At 38.6% G+C, this 18,402-nt stretch overlaps 1 protein-coding gene across 2 annotated transcripts in view; it reads right to left on the reverse strand.

The window, feature by feature from the left end:
* Window positions 1-982: 982 nt before the first annotated feature.
* Window positions 983-18,402, reverse strand: part of TSPAN14 (tetraspanin 14) — a 30,729-nt gene continuing 13,309 nt past the window's right edge. For both annotated transcript variants that reach the window (XM_041474978.1, XM_041474969.1), the window contains exons 2-9: window positions 17,509-17,606; window positions 12,026-12,076; window positions 7,328-7,474; window positions 6,356-6,526; window positions 5,654-5,779; window positions 4,392-4,436; window positions 3,749-3,868; window positions 983-2,058 (exon numbers count right to left, since the gene is read on the reverse strand). In XM_041474978.1, the coding sequence (XP_041330912.1) occupies window positions 1,987-2,058; window positions 3,749-3,868; window positions 4,392-4,436; window positions 5,654-5,779; window positions 6,356-6,526; window positions 7,328-7,474; window positions 12,026-12,076; window positions 17,509-17,589 (813 nt within the window). In that variant the 5' untranslated portion in view covers window positions 17,590-17,606 and the 3' untranslated portion in view covers window positions 983-1,986. The remainder of the gene's footprint in view (window positions 2,059-3,748; window positions 3,869-4,391; window positions 4,437-5,653; window positions 5,780-6,355; window positions 6,527-7,327; window positions 7,475-12,025; window positions 12,077-17,508; window positions 17,607-18,402) is intronic.

Genomic DNA, 18,402 nt, shown 5'->3' on the forward strand with positions numbered 1-18,402 from the left:
CACATTTCTGGCTGCTCCTCATGGATCAGATTCAACAAATAGGTAATGCAGACCTCAAATTCACAGCTTTACAGAAGAAATGCCTCCTGCTCTCCCCTCAGTGATCTACTGCTATTGTTTTCTTGTTGTATACCAAATTTAAAAAGTCACGGTGTACTTCCAGCCATTTCACTTTCAGGTTTTCAGATGAGTTAATAGCAGACTATTCTCTGCTACTGTAAGGAAATCAGCCATCCTTAGACAAGCTTCCTTTTCCTGTTGTGTCTCAATCACTGGCCAGAAAAAGAAGTATGAAAACTGAAGTACACATGAGCACTGTCTGAAGTGCTTCACAGATTACAAGCTAGAAGGATGTCTGGACAATCCACCAGACACAAAGATTCTTACTGTTGATCAACTTTTGCCAGTGAGATGTTCGTTAATACATGCATAATAGAAAAAAAGGACATAATATATTTAAAAGCTTGGCTTCCAAAGAAAGCCATATACTTTAGAAATACAGGTATTAAATCCTTCAGGCACACTACATATAGTAAAATAGCATTATAAAAATAGATACTTTTCTAAGATTTACACTGCATTAGGCACTGTAAGTGAACCAGCTCTCCCTGAAAAACCTGGTGTCACTGGAAGCAGTAAATGATGTTAGTTACATGGCCTGCAGTAAGACTGACAGCTACAGCTACTTCCAAAAACTTTTCAGCCAGACTTTCACCTTACAGCTAAGGGTACAACACCAAAGTCTTACAGAAGAGACTGGAACTCCTACTGACCGACAGATCCATCTACTAACCCCCACAAAGGGAGGACTGGAAGAAGAGTTTACTTTTCTCTTGATTAAAACAAAAACCCCGACATAAGGAGGACTAATTCAGCTTCATGTAGAAAATGACTGAAGAAATCATTCTGCTTCACTGCATTTTGATTCACATTTGAACCATGAACTGGGCAGAATTGATGGCTCAATAGCTTTATACAAGACTTTAAAATTCAACAATTTTAATATTTTGCTAAATCTGTACTTCCTTATTTAAAACCATATTTCAGTAAGGATTAACACTGAATTTGTAAGTATTTCATCAGTCCTAGTAGCGGCAGTTAAGACTTGTGAAGATCAACATAGTTGTGAGAGAAACTAGAGGAATAACAAAAGCCATCAACAGCTAGCACAGCATGCTTGCTGCCTAATGAAACAAGCAGCATTCTGAAGTGTATGCAGACAGCACTCTTTAAAGATATTACTGATCATTGAAAGGATAAGCATTTTTAAAGAGGTTTTTCTTCTATAAATAAAGAATATTTACATTTTTCTCAGACAGGAAACAGCATCAGGGCTTTACACCCTCTTGCCTGAAATGGAGATTTGTAAGACTTAATGCTACAGATAGTCCGGTTTTTCTCATCTCAGGAGCCGGCTTGCATTTTTCAAAACAGTATGGGGTTTGCACAACGTAAAATCAACTGAAGGTCTAGACATTTTGTGATTGTTTTCCCAATTTCCAATTATTGTTACTGGATATGTTGCCAAAAACAACTGGAAAAGTCTACTGGAGAGATTAATATGATTGCAAGGTTCTGAAGAAATCAGCATGAGACATTTGAAAAGATTACATTTTAAGACAAGACAGGAGTGAAGACAGAACAATCTTCTTAGCAATCCTTCAAGGAAAGGGTTGACAGCAGTTTCATGGCTCCCTGCTGCAGTCTCTAAAATCTGTTCTCCCAATGTCTTGGGAAATTCCATTTCTTCCTCAGAGATCAACGCTGGTGCGCTGAGTTGTCTTGTTAGAAAAAAGGTAGACAGGGTGTGTTTGGTGATTGTTTTTTGTAACAGCTTCTAACAGAAACCATGAACAGGATTAAAAAAAAATCCACGTAAGGCTTTTAACAACAGGAGTATTTCACAGTCCATGCTTTTCTTCTGCCTTGGTGTCCAATCAATAATGTTAACATACACTGTCTTGCAACATGGGTCTGCTTTCATATTCAGAAGGCATTACTTGCTTTTACAGCTTCAATATCAGAAATCAATGTCCTGGCTAGGAAAATCCCAAAAATCTAAAAAGATAAAAAATATACCATTTTGTGACATAAAACACTTGTTATGCACCAGTCTGCAATATGTTTGTTGGCAGGTTCAGATACCATTTCATAGCCAAGATCATCCATCAAAGCACAGCTATTACTAAAAGGTAATAAAGGCAACAGAATCCTGCAGGTAATAAAACTCATGAGAAAGATGCTTTCATGTAAAACTTCAGCAGCCTCCAAAATAATAAGCTTTCAGATGCCTTAGAGCTAGAACAAATCCACTTAACCAAGTCTGAGTGTCATAAACACCCATGCTTACCTACTGCTAAAGCAACAAAGCAGACATTTGCATTTGTTCCACAATTTGAATAACAACCCAGTTTTCAGATCAATTTTTTTAAATACAGACAGAATGTACCATTACCTGTGCTAAAATGAAATTCTTGTCACAGACAACAGAGTAGTCCCAGATTATTCAGAGACATTTTAAATTTCAAATTTTAACATTCATGTCCGTTCTCAGGGAAATCTTCCTTTACAAACTGAGAATAAACTTGTAACTCAGCCAATTTCCTAAAACATTCTTAACAATAATATAAAACTGGGGTGAAGTTTTGGAAAGCTAAAAGATTTCATTTAAATGCAGTCATTTAAATGTAGATTATGTCTAATTCTCAGTCCCACAATAGAATAGCTTAATGCACAAGACCTAATTGGAAAATACAAATAACTGAAAGTGGTTTTACAGAGCCTTGGGACACAGATAGAGAACAACATAGTCAATCAACACACTGCCAAAAGATTGAACTTTGTGTCTTGACCATCTTTCTAGCAAGAGATGCTGTTCTTAGCACAGCATTTCTCAATCCCATGGAAGCATTATCAGCAGATGGTGATAAGAATATATCAAACCCTAAGCTACACTCCTGTCGTAATGGTCCGAACTTCTTGGGTATAGAGTACTAGCAGAAGACCTAACTATTGTCAATTACATGGAAAATACTTTCTGTAGCAGAATTTAAAGTTTATTGTTTACCACTGAACGAAGGAATTTCATAGCATGGAAATTAACACAGTGCAAACAACTGCCACAATGAAAGCAGCATCCACCTTGAAGGCAGCAATGTAACGTGCTTTACTGAGAGTTTCGGCTCCCTCTCTGATGCACCAAGCACTGATGAGGTAACAGAAGTCACCATCTTCCATCCAGTTCTGCTAACATCACATTTGCAACCTGATCACCTGTTTACCTGCTCTTACATTCCCAACCTTTTTGGGCAGCATGCTACAACCACTCTAGGTTAGCCAGTGTAGGTTACCTACAGCATGAAGGACAAGGCTGTATCTTAGTCCAGGTTTGTGATAGAAGGCTGGAGCAGATAACCCCTCCTTAGTGACATGGAAACACAGGGAGTATTTTATATAATAATCATATATTACATATGACCACATTAATATTACACTATATATATCCCAATTATCACACACTATTATTACTGCACTGTATTTTTATAATAACTTTCAGTGCTTTGTGCAACAGGTGTTTTCACACTAACTCCCCTTTACTATAATTGGTGTTTCTGCCATCCTCTTACCATACCTAAACAATCCACATTCAAAATATTTATTTTACCTCTCTCCATAACTGCTTTTACCTTCAGTAGGTCTTTGTCTGCAAACATGACATTTCTTTCAAAGAATCAGAACAATAACTAACCTGGAGCAGTGAGATAGCTATGAAGACACCTGCAACAATGTAGATATTTCGGGGTAACCAAGCTTCAAGTGCATGGATACATCCTTTGACAAAAATCTGATCATCCCACTGACTTTTGCTCTGAATGTAGAAAGGAAGAATAAGAATATTACTTTTCTGCTCAAGTTTACTATAAGATCAATCACATGATCTAGCTAAGCTAATGTTTTGTCACTTTTGCACTAAAGTTTTTAACCACACTTCAAAAAGACACATCTGAATCAGAGAATGCCAGACACTGATATTTGTATCTTCCTGAAAATCCTGTTTATTAGAAACACGATAGAATTAGCAGATAACACATGGTCAAATTAGCAAACAACAGATCAGCAGACAGACTATTACAACTGGTACTTGAAATGCACACTTGAAATCCACATCCTATCCCTTTTTGAAACCCACCTTTCCCCTCACCTGTTCCCACTTGTTTTCTCTCCCCTCCCACAGTAGGTTACTTTAAACGAAGGACAACGTCTACCTTGCTCTACTTGTAGTATGATGTGGCACTGCTATTAGTTCCTAGAATTTTGAGCTGACAAATCTATCAGCAATCCCACCACTTTTCATTTTGTCTATGCAGGCAGAGAACATGACAGCACCTTACCTTCTTTCTGATGTCATAGCCACACTGTGTATTCACAACTTTTTGCTGCAAAGCAAAAGAGATTTTAAATAAACAAATCGATTTACTTGTACTCACTTTTGTTCACAGTAAGTTTTTCTATCTTTTATATCCATAAACAGATCAATTGTCAGAGCCAGGCATTTTTAAAAGCATTTTTAGGAAAAACAAGCAAAACCCTAGCAGAACAAAAGAAAATTAATGACAAAGCAAAGGTGTGTACTATGGATGACATCAGGTGATATCCTGCACCAGAAATCTCAGCTGCTTCTATCACTTGGCATTCAACTAGTAACTTTTTAAAATGAAAACTGGACTGCCAGCACACAGGTGAGACACCTGCATTTATGAAATTTATACTAAGTTTTATTGAAATATTAATAACAGAATCTCACATTAAACAGACTAAAGCATCCTTTTGCTGGTGCTATATTTAAGGAGGCAACAGAAAAACCTGCAGTCGAACAGTACTGCCCCAAACTAAGCTAGAAAACAATTACTGGGGAATCTGAACATGGAATATGTCCCTGACAAAGGCTTTCCTTGGCTGATTTCCAATACAATCAGAAGCCTACCAGGTATTAAATATAACTTGCCAATGGCTCTCTCAGCACAAGGATTGCTGGATGGATTTTAAGTTGTAAGTATTCCCAGTAATATCATAAAGCACTATAAGTCAGCCCCTACCTCCACATTTTGGCATCTGCTGTAAGGCTCAAATGTTTCACAAAGTTTAGTAAAACAAATTAACCAATAAGCACCCAAACCTTGCCAAAACCAAGGACTCACTCAGAAGCTTTCAACTTCATACATGAGAACTTCACTAATTACTGACAAACAAGCAGCAAATGAGTTACTCCTGCCTGTCTGGCAGAGGGGTGGTGAAACATGAATTCCAACTGGGTAAACACACTCTTAGAGCTCTTAGCTCTTTACAAGCCAGAAAAAGGCTAGGGATCCAAGAAAACAACACACTGGGAATAAAAACAAGCCAGCCATCAGTGCTTCAGACCCAAACCATACTAAAATGGCTTGAATTCCTGGTGACAAACACATTTTCAGTTAACAGGCTGCCACATTTGGACTCTAAAAAGAATGTAACAAACACAAAAAAAGTTTCTCTGCACAAGAGTGATTTTTGGTCATTTAGGACACCTCAAAACCCTTCAACACCTAATTCAGGAAGTACTTCCTGCTATAACTTGACAATCTCAGGGCAAAAACAAAGCCAGGAAACAACTTACAGCAGGATCAGGTATACAACAGGAAAAAGGAACTCCACACTTCTCACGACTTTTGCTTTCACTCTTGCAGTCAAAGTATATGTTGAAGTCCCAGTCTTCTGGACCTTGGGCACCACAGCAATGGTTCTGCAGCAGATAAATACATTCCACAAGTTTGTACAGTGGCTAAATTGTCTCTAAAATACCTCAAAACAGTAAGTGTTTGTTTACAAATCCTCACCATCCCTAAGTCTGTGCAGAACCAATGACAACAGCAGAGTGAAAAAGGAATAGACATGAAAACAAAGCTCTGTGAAATCAAAGCAATACATCTGGAATACTGCTCCTGGAAACAGGTGTCAACACGTCAAGCAAAATCATAAAAATTATCATTTTGGATGTAATTGTCTTACAATCAGTTCCATTGCACAATTTTTTTTAAGAGAAAGCTTTTTTCTTAGGGAGCAAGGGAAAGGGCAGTAAATGAGAAAGGTCAAAGGCAGATGCACGCCTGAGAGAGGCTTCCAAAACAGACATCAGAACAAGCCTGGATCTCAGGAGATCTTTCCTCCCTGCTGCTTTCAACACAGAAGGAAGAAAACCAGCACATCTGTAACACAGTACAATTAGCTACAAATTATTATAATTCTATTTAAAAAATGAAAACATGAAAATCTATATTCTCCCAGAAGGCATCAAAGAAGTAAAAAGATATGAACTTACAATTCTCTGTAGCGAATCAATGATGTTCTGGAGGTCAATGTCATCTCTGTAGGATTTAATGTTATTCTCAAAGAATTCTTTTACCCTGTCCCTCACCCAGTCCTGGAACAGGAAAGCCATAACTGCTACTGCCAGCTCCAACAGGAATATAAACACAATTGTTCCACAGAACTGTAAAAAAAAAAGTCCTAAATTAGAAAATATGAATTCATTTTGAATGCAACCCTATACCACCAAAAACAGACACAGAATTGGGTTCAAATTTTGATTCAGTACAGACACTGAGCACAGTGAGAATACAAGGTAAAGAAACCCCAAGAGGCAGAATTATCCTTTTGTTGTTGTCACCTGAACTTGACAGTAAAAAGAGCATCAGACAAAGTCATTTTTCACAGCAGTGAAAACAATAAATGAGAATCTGTTAAACACAGGGCTAAAGAAGTTTTTATTAATTCTTGGATTGTTTCTAATTCTTTTCAGTTGGAATTTTTTGTCCAGCTTAGCTGTTTTCAGATCTAAAACAAAGAAGAGGTCTCAGTATAAAAACAACCATTTAAGAAATTTTACGTCAGTCACTGAAGCCCCAAAGTTTTGCCAACATGTACAAGAAACTTGAGAAGTTTTTAAGGGATTTTGTCCCACTATATTATATCCTTTCAGTGATTCCTAACTGATTAAGCATGTTCCATAACAACACGATGTCAGATTCTCATATACCTCCTATAACATTACTGCAGAGCAGAACAAATTAAAAAAGGCAGGGAAGAACATGCTCCAGAAAGAGGAAAATAGATAAGCTGGAACCACCCTGCTTTCAATACCATTACTGAGAGGTTTGTCAAGGCAGCAAGTTTACCATACACTTTGCCACAAACCAAATTCTATTATTAATTATCTGGGTTTGCTCCCAGCTCTTCATCATTTGCAACTTTCACACATATAATAATTCCCTCATGTAATGATGTTACTTACAAACTTCAGCAGGCAGATGTTTTCTCTCAGTGCTCCCACACAACCAGCAAATCCCAAAGTAAACATCACTATTCCCACCACTAAGACAAGCACCACTGGGTCCAGACCATGAAGACCAGTCACCTTTGTCAGATCAGACAATACACCCTAAAAGAAAACAACAGAACAGAATGTGACCACTGCAAGCATGTTACTCACTCAGCATTCCTTCTGGACGATTTCCACATGATTCCGAATGAACTGGTTGCAAACCCTTGAACTTGCCAACAATGACACCAACAAAAAAAGTCTTGCTGTAAAATGGTCATTGGCAATACCAGTTCTATTCACCTCAGCAGAGAAGTATTAAAGTTATAGCTAGCAATTCTTTTAGTCAGTTTCTCAGGCTACACCCTCCTACATCTATTTGCCAAACAGAATTCCACAAGATGGTGCCAAAAGCTCAATTCTACACTGAATGTTCATTTACTTTCAAGGTAAAAGAATTAATGTTTTATATCAACTTGAAATGCATCAATCAGAAGGGCACTCCAGTATCATGGTCTAAAAAATATATTAAGAATACTTTTCCAATCCTAATGTTTAAGTGGGAGAAAGGGAAAGACATTCTTAGGAAAAAGCACCTTACAGGATAACATCTGAAAGAAGGAAGTAATCTTTTTTTTGTTTTCAAGGGAAGCATATTTTAACCCCCTCTTTTTAGTTACAACCTTTCTTTTTAGTGCCAAAGAGTCTTAGTAGTGCTCCTCCAAACTCTTTTAGAAATATGAAAGTATAATCTAAACACTCCCCCTTTCACCCCTGATAAAAATTCTTATACCAAAAGCAGTTATCCATTCTCTATATTTGCAATCTGCCTAACATAGAAGCAATATTTTCTTTTTTGTTAACTATCCAGAAACCACTTATCTTGACAATAATCTTTGCTACGAAGCCTGTGTGTTAAATTGCTAAATGTATGTGAAAGCAATGCTAACACAGTGAAAACCTTCCTTATACTTTCTAGATTAGGTTTGAAAAAGTTATCACACCAGCTACCATTAAAATTCCATCAAATACACATAACAGGATTCCTGTGGGATGTGCAAGAACAAGATGGAACATGCAGAACACAGAAGGGACAAACAGCAAACTCTTCATGAGAATGATTTGCAGGGACACCCAGACAGCCTTGCAGGAATCTGAGTGTTTATCATGCAACCATCAACAATACACAGAACATTTTAATAAGGAAATAGTTTCACTTTGAAACAAAGAAATAGCAAAGAACAACACAGCACAACATCCCATCATCACATGTCCACTATTTTTTTTCTTTATAAAGTATATTCTCAAGGTAACCATGTTTGGTGTAAGAGAAAAATATCAGAGAGACCTGCAATAAGCTGCCCAACTCTTTCAATAAAATGCAAATTACCATCTTTCTTCCAGGTATGTGTTCTAGAATAAAGTGTAAAGGATATACATCCCAAGATAACACCTTGGAAAAATCCCTATCACTTCTTATTCAACTGCTTACTTAACAAAAATAAAATCTACAGCATTAGAAGAAAATATGCCCTTGGAGAAACTCCATCAGCTGAAGACATTGATTAACAGTACTGCAGCATTCCACAAGACTCCATCTTCTTTCATAGCATGTTCCATAACAGATTCTGTCAGAGCTGTTAATTTGGCAACAGCAAGACAGAGTTGTTTATATTAAAACTGGCTGATGGGATGAAAAGGAAAAAAATAATTAAACCGTAGCACCCCGAATTGCCTTATAACAGCTGGTGACTAACAGCTGAAACAAGCTATTACAAAATGGTCCTGGTTTGTTGATAATGTTTTACCAGTTACACACTTTCATTTTTAAAAACTGTTACACCTCACAGCTAACAAACTTGGTCTACCTGGTTAATTATGGGAGTCCCACCTAATCAAACCTTGGCTCAGACCCCACAGTCACGAAACACCCCTCAGGATCAGATGGGCTAATGCAGCATCCTTGAAGAATCAACATGCTGTGAAGCCAAACACCGTGTGACAGGGTCCTGAAACATTCATAACCATTGCCAGCCATCTCCTTCCCACCCCCCAAACTCAAGCTTTTTCTTTTCAGACAATCTCACGTGCTCAAGCAACATTTTTTGGAAGACAATTTCCTCTGATCAAAGCATGCTACAAATAAAAGTTGGCAGGAACTGGGTTTTATTATTCAACCTCAGATGTCACTGGTCCAAAACACTTTCTTCACATTCACACTTCATGTTTACAACATGCTCTTTTAAAAAGAGGGTTATGGGAATTTTGCCTTAAAAAGGATGTTAAGTCAAAAATCGTGAAGGAAGGAAACAATGGAATTAATTCAGAAAACCCTCACTCCACCACACCCATTTTGCTAAAGACAATCCTGACTGTGCCATCTGCACCTGGTACAAACAGGCTGCCCTTTACAACATGGATTTCCTCAGGTGCACAGGAGTGCAGCCTGATACCTGCACTCAGTGTCAGACATTCCATAACAAAGCTCACACTTTAAGTCTTTCTTTCAGTTACACAGAACAGCGACTTATTCCTCCATACCCTTGAAGTTGCTCTAAGCAACAGTCTTGAACACTGACTGTACCCTCTCCATTTGTTATTAGCCATGAACTTGCTGGAATGAAGTTAGGCTGACCAGTCTCTAGTTTCTCAGATCTTCCTTTGTGTCCTCCTTGAAACCATTCTAACAAAAACTATTTTCCTGGTAAGAGGGTTCAGTGCCTTGTTTCTACCAACACTTGACAACAATTCACTCTTTGTGACTTTTGCAGCATCTGTTGTTTGACAGATATTGACTCTTAAAATTTTATGCAAGTTAACTTTTATGTGACTGTTCAGAATAACCAAAGCCAGTTACAAAATCATAAGGATAGGTCAATTAGATACACCAGTCAGAGAGATTGGATCTTAATCAAGAAACAGGAGTCACAATGATAACATTCTTCCATGTAGTATTTTCAACACTTCTCACAAACCAGCAGTCTCATTTCAATGTATTATCAGCCAAAAGAGAAGCCAGAGAAAAAGACTGCTGAGGAATTAATCTGTAGTTCTAATGCGCAAAGAGGAGAGACAAAACCAGAGAAATTAAATGGATCTAATGTACTTCATGTTATGGTAAGAGACAGGATGTTCAGTACTCTTCCACCACCTGTAGTTTGGGTTTACCACTGCAGCTCAGTTCTGCAAAGTTTTTCTCTTACTTCCCATCTATTGTTCACCGAGATGTTTATCTGTAAAATACAGGCACGATTGGCTGAAGAATGGCACTACTCTGAAAGACTGAAAACATAGCACAGAACAACTGACATAAAAATAACGAACACATTTCATGAGCCATTCAGAAGTTCAAAAGCACAGGAAAGGCTTTGAAGCATTTATTTGCAAGATAGCACAGAGAGCAGAAAGAGCTCAGGCAAAGTTCCAAAAATAAAGAGAGAAAGAGTCTGCCTTTGCCTTTTAGTAACTTCATGTTACCATAAAGCCAGTTTGGCAAATGGAGATATTAGTCTCCAACCACACAGATCCTATGTGCTTGTATACAAAACAGAAGAATGAACTTTAGAGAATACAAATTCAAGGCAAGTTTAACATCCTGCTTAAAGGGTTGGAAGGAAAACTCTTTTGTAACAGCAAAATAGGAGTCAAATGCATTTGTGTGTCGAGATAGGTTGCTTACTACACAGCAATGACAGCACTAATCTAGTTATGAGAATGTGTGCAAGCACATGGGGAGCAGGGAGGAGAATAAATACCTCAATTAAAAGCACCATAACACTCACTTCCAAAAAGCAGAGGAATCTCAGAATCTCTCTGCATGTGGACAGCTGCTGTATGGAACCACTTCAATTAAGGAAAAGTGAACATGTGATGGTAATTGAAGTCTTACTACTTCATGGCACAACTGAACAGCGAGGGCACCTGCCCTCCAGTCCTGATTGAGATGCAGAGCAGTGAATCCAGTAATGGTCACTTTCTCCTAGTGCTTGGATTCATTAAACCCATACTTTTACAGCCATTCAGTGGGGGAACCATTCATTTCCATACCTGCATCATTCTGTTCTCCTGTAACAGAAGAACCCTGAGCACATGTGCCTATAACTTCCTTCAGCTGAGGAAGTTTCTTAGCTACAAGAAACCTTTGCTAAAAATAAGTTATTCAGCTACATAATGTTCCCCAGATTTGTTCCTCTACATGGAAACACAATCATTTAAGCACTCCTTGGGGAATAAAGTGGACAACAGACGGCCAACAGACTGGGAGCATCTTTCTGAAGTATTTTGAAGACACACATTTAGATTTAGTGGTGCTTTTTAACATATAAAGACAGCTCATACCCCTCACAAATATTTGTTTGCAATAAAAGGAGGTGAGTAGAGAAATGCAGATTTTAGAAAACATGCTTTTGAAAGAGAACCTGTTCATAAAGGCTGAATTCTGCCCAGCGTCCTGCTCTTGCAAGTTCATAAAAAAACTCTGAATATCAAGAGTCACAGCTTAATTCCTGATCAGGGACAAGAACCCAATTCCAACTAAACTTAGTTTAGATTATTTGAGCATGCTCCTGAGTTCAGATGTTACATTTAACTTTTGCTGCTTCCTGAGGAAGTAGTTTTACTGGAGCAGGAGAAGGCAGCCACTGAAATATGACCAGTCATATCTATACTTACCTTTTCACTCCATGCCCACAGACCAGCTGCAAGGAAGGCCACTCCAGCTAGCTAAAATTAGAAAAAAAAAAATTAGATGTGTTTTCTGGGTTTTCAAGATCAAGCAACCAAAACCACCACTGACACATGGAGCTAGAACTGGACAAAGCAGTACTAAATAAACTGCCAGAGGCAATAGCACAATGACTACTCACCTTGGATTCTGAATCAGCTAAGAACCTCTAAAGGGATCATTTGGATCAAAACATAACTTGGAAAATACTATTAAAAACCACATCAATATAAACAGAATATTGACCCAGATTAACCCTAGATCTTAACCCAGTGATCTTCAGGTCAGAAAAAGCAGGGAAAATAGTCAGTAATCAAACTGGTATGTCATTAAGTTGCACATTGCTTGTAATTGATGCATCCTTCATCCTTTTCTCTCCAAATGCTCCAGGAATGCTGGGAGACAGATGAAGACAGCTGGTATAATTTGCAGTAATCAAGGTAAATTACACAGACAGCTGGATCTTTGGAAATTTTCTCTACAGAAAACAAGGTGGAAAAAATAATTGGGAAGACATATTCCACTCTCTGTATACAAATTAAGGGTACTAGAAATACTAATATTGTGCTATTGAATTTGTAAATAGGGTGACCTCTTCAGACTGTCTGCCTTCCATTATAATTACCTTCTTAATTAAATTTTAACGGATTTTTGATTAAGTAGATTTTTCACTAGTATGCATTATTCTCACCTTTGAACATGAACTTTGCTCTTGTGTTTTTATGAAGCATTCAGTTTCAAGAAAATATAGTGCTTTTGCAAATTTATTTCCATAAGCATCTGTGCAAACTAGCTACAAGTAAAATAGAGTTTATCAGAAGAAAAATAAACTTAGTCTCATTAAAACAATGTGGGTAAATCTAAAACCTAATTCAGCTAAGACAAGCAATTCAAAATTTTCACTAGAAGCAACCAAACCAGATACATTAAAAAATTTCTCTAGCAAAAATCCAGTAAACTATGAGGTACTTGAAGAAAGAGAGCCACTACATTGACAGGTGCAATTACCAAAACAAGCAATTTGCAACAACGTAAAATAGTAATGAAACAAAAAATGAAATTAAATCCTTTTGCTTCAAAGACTATGTGCAAGATACTTTAAAGTATCTCACAGAAAACCATTGTAAAACACACCACGGTGATCAAACTAGCTCAGGCGTTGGTGTGATTGAGCATGCCCAGCGCTTTACAGAGAACCAGCCTCAGGAAAATCCCCTCTCTAACACACCTGCACAGAGGCATCCAAGTGATGGCTGCAAGGCAGACCAGGAACTGATCCTGCCTAAACTAAAGGCCAGGTTTTAACCTCCTTCAGCTCACTGAACTAAATGGCTCAGTGCATGGGACAACAGGCAGCTGAGAAGAAGCAAGTACAACCAAAAGTGTTCCCAGGGTAAGAGCAGGCTAGTCAGCTATTTCAAAAAAAGCACAGCATTTGAAATTTGCCTGTCACCAGAATCTGAATAACAAGTAAACGAGAACAAACTGGACTTCCCAATTCACTACTGCGCTGCAGAGTCCTTTAAGGCACACACTGCATGAAAGCTTAGATGGAAACATACACAAAGCAGCTCTACTGTGCCTCTTTGAAACTGAAACACTATTTACCAGCATTTGCTTAATTCCTGCTTTAGAACTGATAAATCCACTTTTTAAACATATTGCATCAAACTGTAGGCTCTGCTGAGATGTACAATACTGATGCCAACTCAGCGACACTGTGCCCAAATGACCACTTCTAAGCATCACCCATTCATCCATTCCCAGTCACACTTTGAATTCCTGTGCTTCCAATGACTGTGCTGCCAGAATCACACTACCAACTGAGAAAACAGGGCTAATTTGTTTCTCAGATGTAGGCAGCTCCTGCAAGACAACTCTTGCAACACAAACTGATTGTGGGTCAGTCTGTCCCTAGGTCTGATCAGCAGCAAGAGGAATTGCATGCAGTTTTTGTATATTCTCACAGAGAACACATTTCCCATTCCCTGGATAATCCTATTTTACACTGCAGCTCCACCCATGCTAGAGCAATCAGCAGCCTGCAGCCCTTCCTTCCTATCCTTGTCTCTTCAGAGACTCTTCCTCTCAGGGTCAGGAAACCACCTGGTGGTGCATTCTCTCCTCTTCCTGGCACAGCATTGCTCTTTCAGAAGTTCCTGGAAAACAACATATGTAGAAAAAGCCAAGAAAAATCTTATGCTAACCTGGGTCTTCTCTTTATTTTTCAAACAGATGAAATCAATTCTTTTCCAGAACTGCAGAGAATTTTTGACCAGGTGCAGGGCAAAATGCCAAATCTTTAGGAGGAGTGACAAGTTCTGGTTTTGCCTCCAATAACACTTAAAGAGTCACACACAACTACAGACCTTTAGAAGATAAACCCAGATGACAGCAGCTAAAAGCTATTTTACCCTCCCCTCCCAATTCAAGTGAGAGACAGTGAGCTCATATGCAACATAAAAGGCTTTGGCAGAGCGCACATGTTTCACTTCACTGAAACAGCCATGGCCCAGCAGAGGTGCAATTCTCAATCTACCCCAAAAAAACACCCTTTCAACTGGAGACAAAGCAGCAAGCACCAGAGCTCTCACAGAAGAGCTAACTCAATTGCAGAATGACCCAGAACACAAAGGTGCCAAAACCAAGCTCTTCACTTGGCATTTAAATTGCACCATGACAAATGAAGTGATTTGACAAAAAAAAAAAAAAGCTTTCAAACACAAAAAGGTCCAGCCTTCTTATCTTGCTCACTGCAGGGCTATCTTAATTGCTGCAGTACTGCCTTATCACCACTCATTAACAAGAGTGTACTTGGACAAGCTAAGTCTTGTGGGCATGCCTAAAAAGCAAGATGGAAACAAAGTAATCGCACATGAAAATCATGCCTAGGTAGAGTCTTCCGATGGCCTCCATTCCCTTTCTTGAAAGAATAGAGAAGTGATATTACAAGCCAGCAGTGCACAACTAAAAGCCAGAACTTTCTATTCCCAAGTCACTCACCTGGAAAAAAAAAGACTTCCAAAGAACGAAGATTTACAGATTTCTAAAGGGTGATTACACTGAGCTTGCCATTATTAGCTATATTTGCTCTCTTTGAGCATTCTGTTTTGTTTAATCCCAATCTACGTGAACTGTATTTGAAGCATGACACAAATTGTAGTAAACACCCAGTGAAAAGTCTAAAAATTCTGGGAAATACCACATCACTACATGCTTTAGAGTTAATACAGTCAATGATATCTTTAGAGCTACAATGGGAAAGTCAACATTTAACTTTAACAAGTATGACAGAAGAACAAATGCAACTATTTTCATGCAACTATTTACTATGGTAAATACTGCTTTGTGCATAAACCGTGCATAAACACAGGAGAGCTCTAACAGCTTATATGGGCAAAAGGCCCTCTGACATCCAGCTAAATCTATCCCTCACCCACTTCTAGAGCAGCCAGGCTCACTAACAAGTGCTCACAAACAAGTTCCCAGAAGCACCTGTCCTGCAAACCACGGAAAGTGAATCCGAAACTAACATTCCTTCCCTTAAAGGCTACTTGTGAGTTATGGTTATGTTTCCCCTTATGGTTTTGTAGCCCTTCCGTTTTTTTAAGGCACACAAAAAATTCACTGTTTCACAAATGATGAATCTGTAGTCATTCCAGCCAGCAGGATTTCACAGGCTCCTGAATCTTTGTGTCAGCTAAATGATTCATGGACTGCCTATAGGGGTGTCTACCTTCAACATTTACATAGCTTGTTCTACAACTAAAGGTGCCAAAAATCTTATCAAAAGAGCTGTAGCTGCACATCATTTACTAGGTCAGCCTGATAACATCAACAGAAGCATCAGACCCTTTTGTTGAGGAAGATACCAGGACTACAAATACCTGTTCAGAAAGCTAATTCCTCCAGCCAACAGATCAGCTGAAACACAGGTTTATCAATTCTCCTCAATGTTTTGGCATCTCTTTAAAAGTTTTTCTTTAAAGAACAGAAAAATCTTTAGATTTTCGTCATTCATCTCAAGAGAATACAGTCTTTAAAAGTGGAAAAAAATGTAGTGACTGCAGAGAAGGAAAAAAGATACAACATTTATTCCTGTGAAAAAACAGAGGTAAATTCTTGACAGTCTTCCTCCCCTTACAGTGAAAACGAAATATTACAGTTTAAATGATTGTCAGAAACAGTCACTCATAGACCCCACTTTATGAGACATTCACTAGAAAAAAGCAGACGTCTAGAAGAATCCTAATATGTTCATGAACTAGTGTTGATTTCTCACATACCCCACCACGAACTTCTGAAGAGCATCCACATAGTTATGAAGTGATTTCTCTGAAACCCAGAACAGTATGACAAGTATCACTTCTCACTGTGCCACACTCCACCAAGGGCACATGGGAATTGTACAACATAAGAAAAGGAATTGCAGAGCTGGTGGCCTGTAAGCACAATTTCTGACCTGTTGAAAGCATCCTCAATTGTGACACAGAAAACATCACGCCTAATGAACAACTGTACTATGCAATATTGCAGCAAATTAACCCTTAATGGAACAAAAGTCTCTACAAATCTTTTCTGCTCAGGTATCCAGAGGAGGATAACTCCCCTGTGGTTTAATGCTACAATATCATGACAGAGCATTGCACTAGTAAACTAAAGGTGGTGACAACAGGAAATAGCTCCGTGGTTTTCAGCAGCTTAACTGCTAGCACTGGACAAGTCACTGTAGCTGCGCTTTTCCAGGAGTACTCATGCCTTTCCATGACCACATTCCAGGACTTCAGGTGCAAACTTGCTAACATTTGACCTGAAAGTTCCAAAAGGAATTATTGAGTTTGTCTGAATTGCTTCTTCACCGTCCCCTCACAGACATCTTAACTCTTTCTGGTGCAACACTATGCTCTAATCTTTCAAGTGATTTCTTTTCCAAGGCAGGTGCTTCATTAACATCTAAATCCACTCATCTATTGTTGTACCTTTTCACACTCAGAATTCTAAGAATTATGGGCACGTTAATCCACAGCTAAGCATTTCAAGACAGTATCAGACAATTCAGCTGCCCACAGAGCATGACATGTGCTGCCAGCTGTTGACACATCCCTGAGGAAGCTCCTTTCTTCTCTTCTGCATAGTGTATTTACAGCTACACCACCCAACAAAGATCAAAGACGGTCTGAAAGGAAACATTTTAAGAGGATTCTTGTAACAAGGAAGCAACTTAACATGGATAACATGGATACTGAGTCCTCACACTTTCAATAATAATTTCTCATAAGGGATAAGCTTCTTCAATTACAAAACACCTGGGGCATACTATACACATCAGTTTCCTGCTTTCACACAACTCTTTCAGCTTGCTCTCTTGAACAGAGTAATGAAGTTAATAAAACTTAGCTAAGCAATTTCAGCCTCTACATTTTGTACTCACCCAAAAGACAATGTTGTAGCTGAAGAGCAAGTATTTGTACCAACAGCTGACTTCTGCGTTAGAATATCGGTAATAGTGCATCTTCTATGGCACAGCCTCTGCACAAAAGAGAAGGAATGATGAGATTAGGTAAAGATTTCATGAATAAAGATTTTTTTCCCAGGTCTCTCTTGCTCTGTTGAGAGAGTACAGTAATCTGTACCATAAGCCATCAAAAGGTATTTTCAAAGTCAGCTCAAACTTCCACTGACCCTACACTTCTACACTCCCTTTCAGTATCTGTTGCTTAATAATTTCATCTAATGTTATAACAGGGCAGGCACACCCACAAAGGAATTCACTATACAGTTAGCCTAGGAAGATCTACATCAGCAAGTTGACACTCATCTGCCTTCTCACTCTTTCAAAACCGTTCTACTTCTGCAAATGGCTGCTTGGACTAATCCACAAACCCTGTGGATTGTACATCCAGCAATCCAGCTAGCAGGATATCCAAAGTGGTAACCTGGAATCTCTCAGTGTCTCTGGATGGCTAAATACAAAAGGTGGTTGTACCCAGCTCTTCCATATCTGCATGTTCCTTTACTAGATCATCTCCTGTAAGAGGTTTTATTCTCAAGAACCAAAGTCCCACCGTTTAAAACCCTCTGCTCTGTGGAGTTTGCTTTGCTTCCTTACACACACTAGAGAGATAAGGTTCAACCACAACTCTTGCTCAAGTATTTCAGACAAGTACAGCTGTTCAGAGAATCGTAACTAAACCACCTCTGCAGAAATGCCATACATAAGAAAAACAGAACAAGCTGTGAATCCAGAGCAGGAGTAAGCACTTGCACAGCCCTCACATTCTGGATAGCTGAGTGCTGCCTAAAACACATAAGCAGCATTTCAATC

Source organism: Pyrgilauda ruficollis, unplaced genomic scaffold (assembly GCF_017590135.1).
Source record: "Pyrgilauda ruficollis isolate IOZ18807 unplaced genomic scaffold, ASM1759013v1 scaffold11, whole genome shotgun sequence".
NCBI classification, from domain to species: Eukaryota; Metazoa; Chordata; class Aves; order Passeriformes; family Passeridae; genus Pyrgilauda; species Pyrgilauda ruficollis.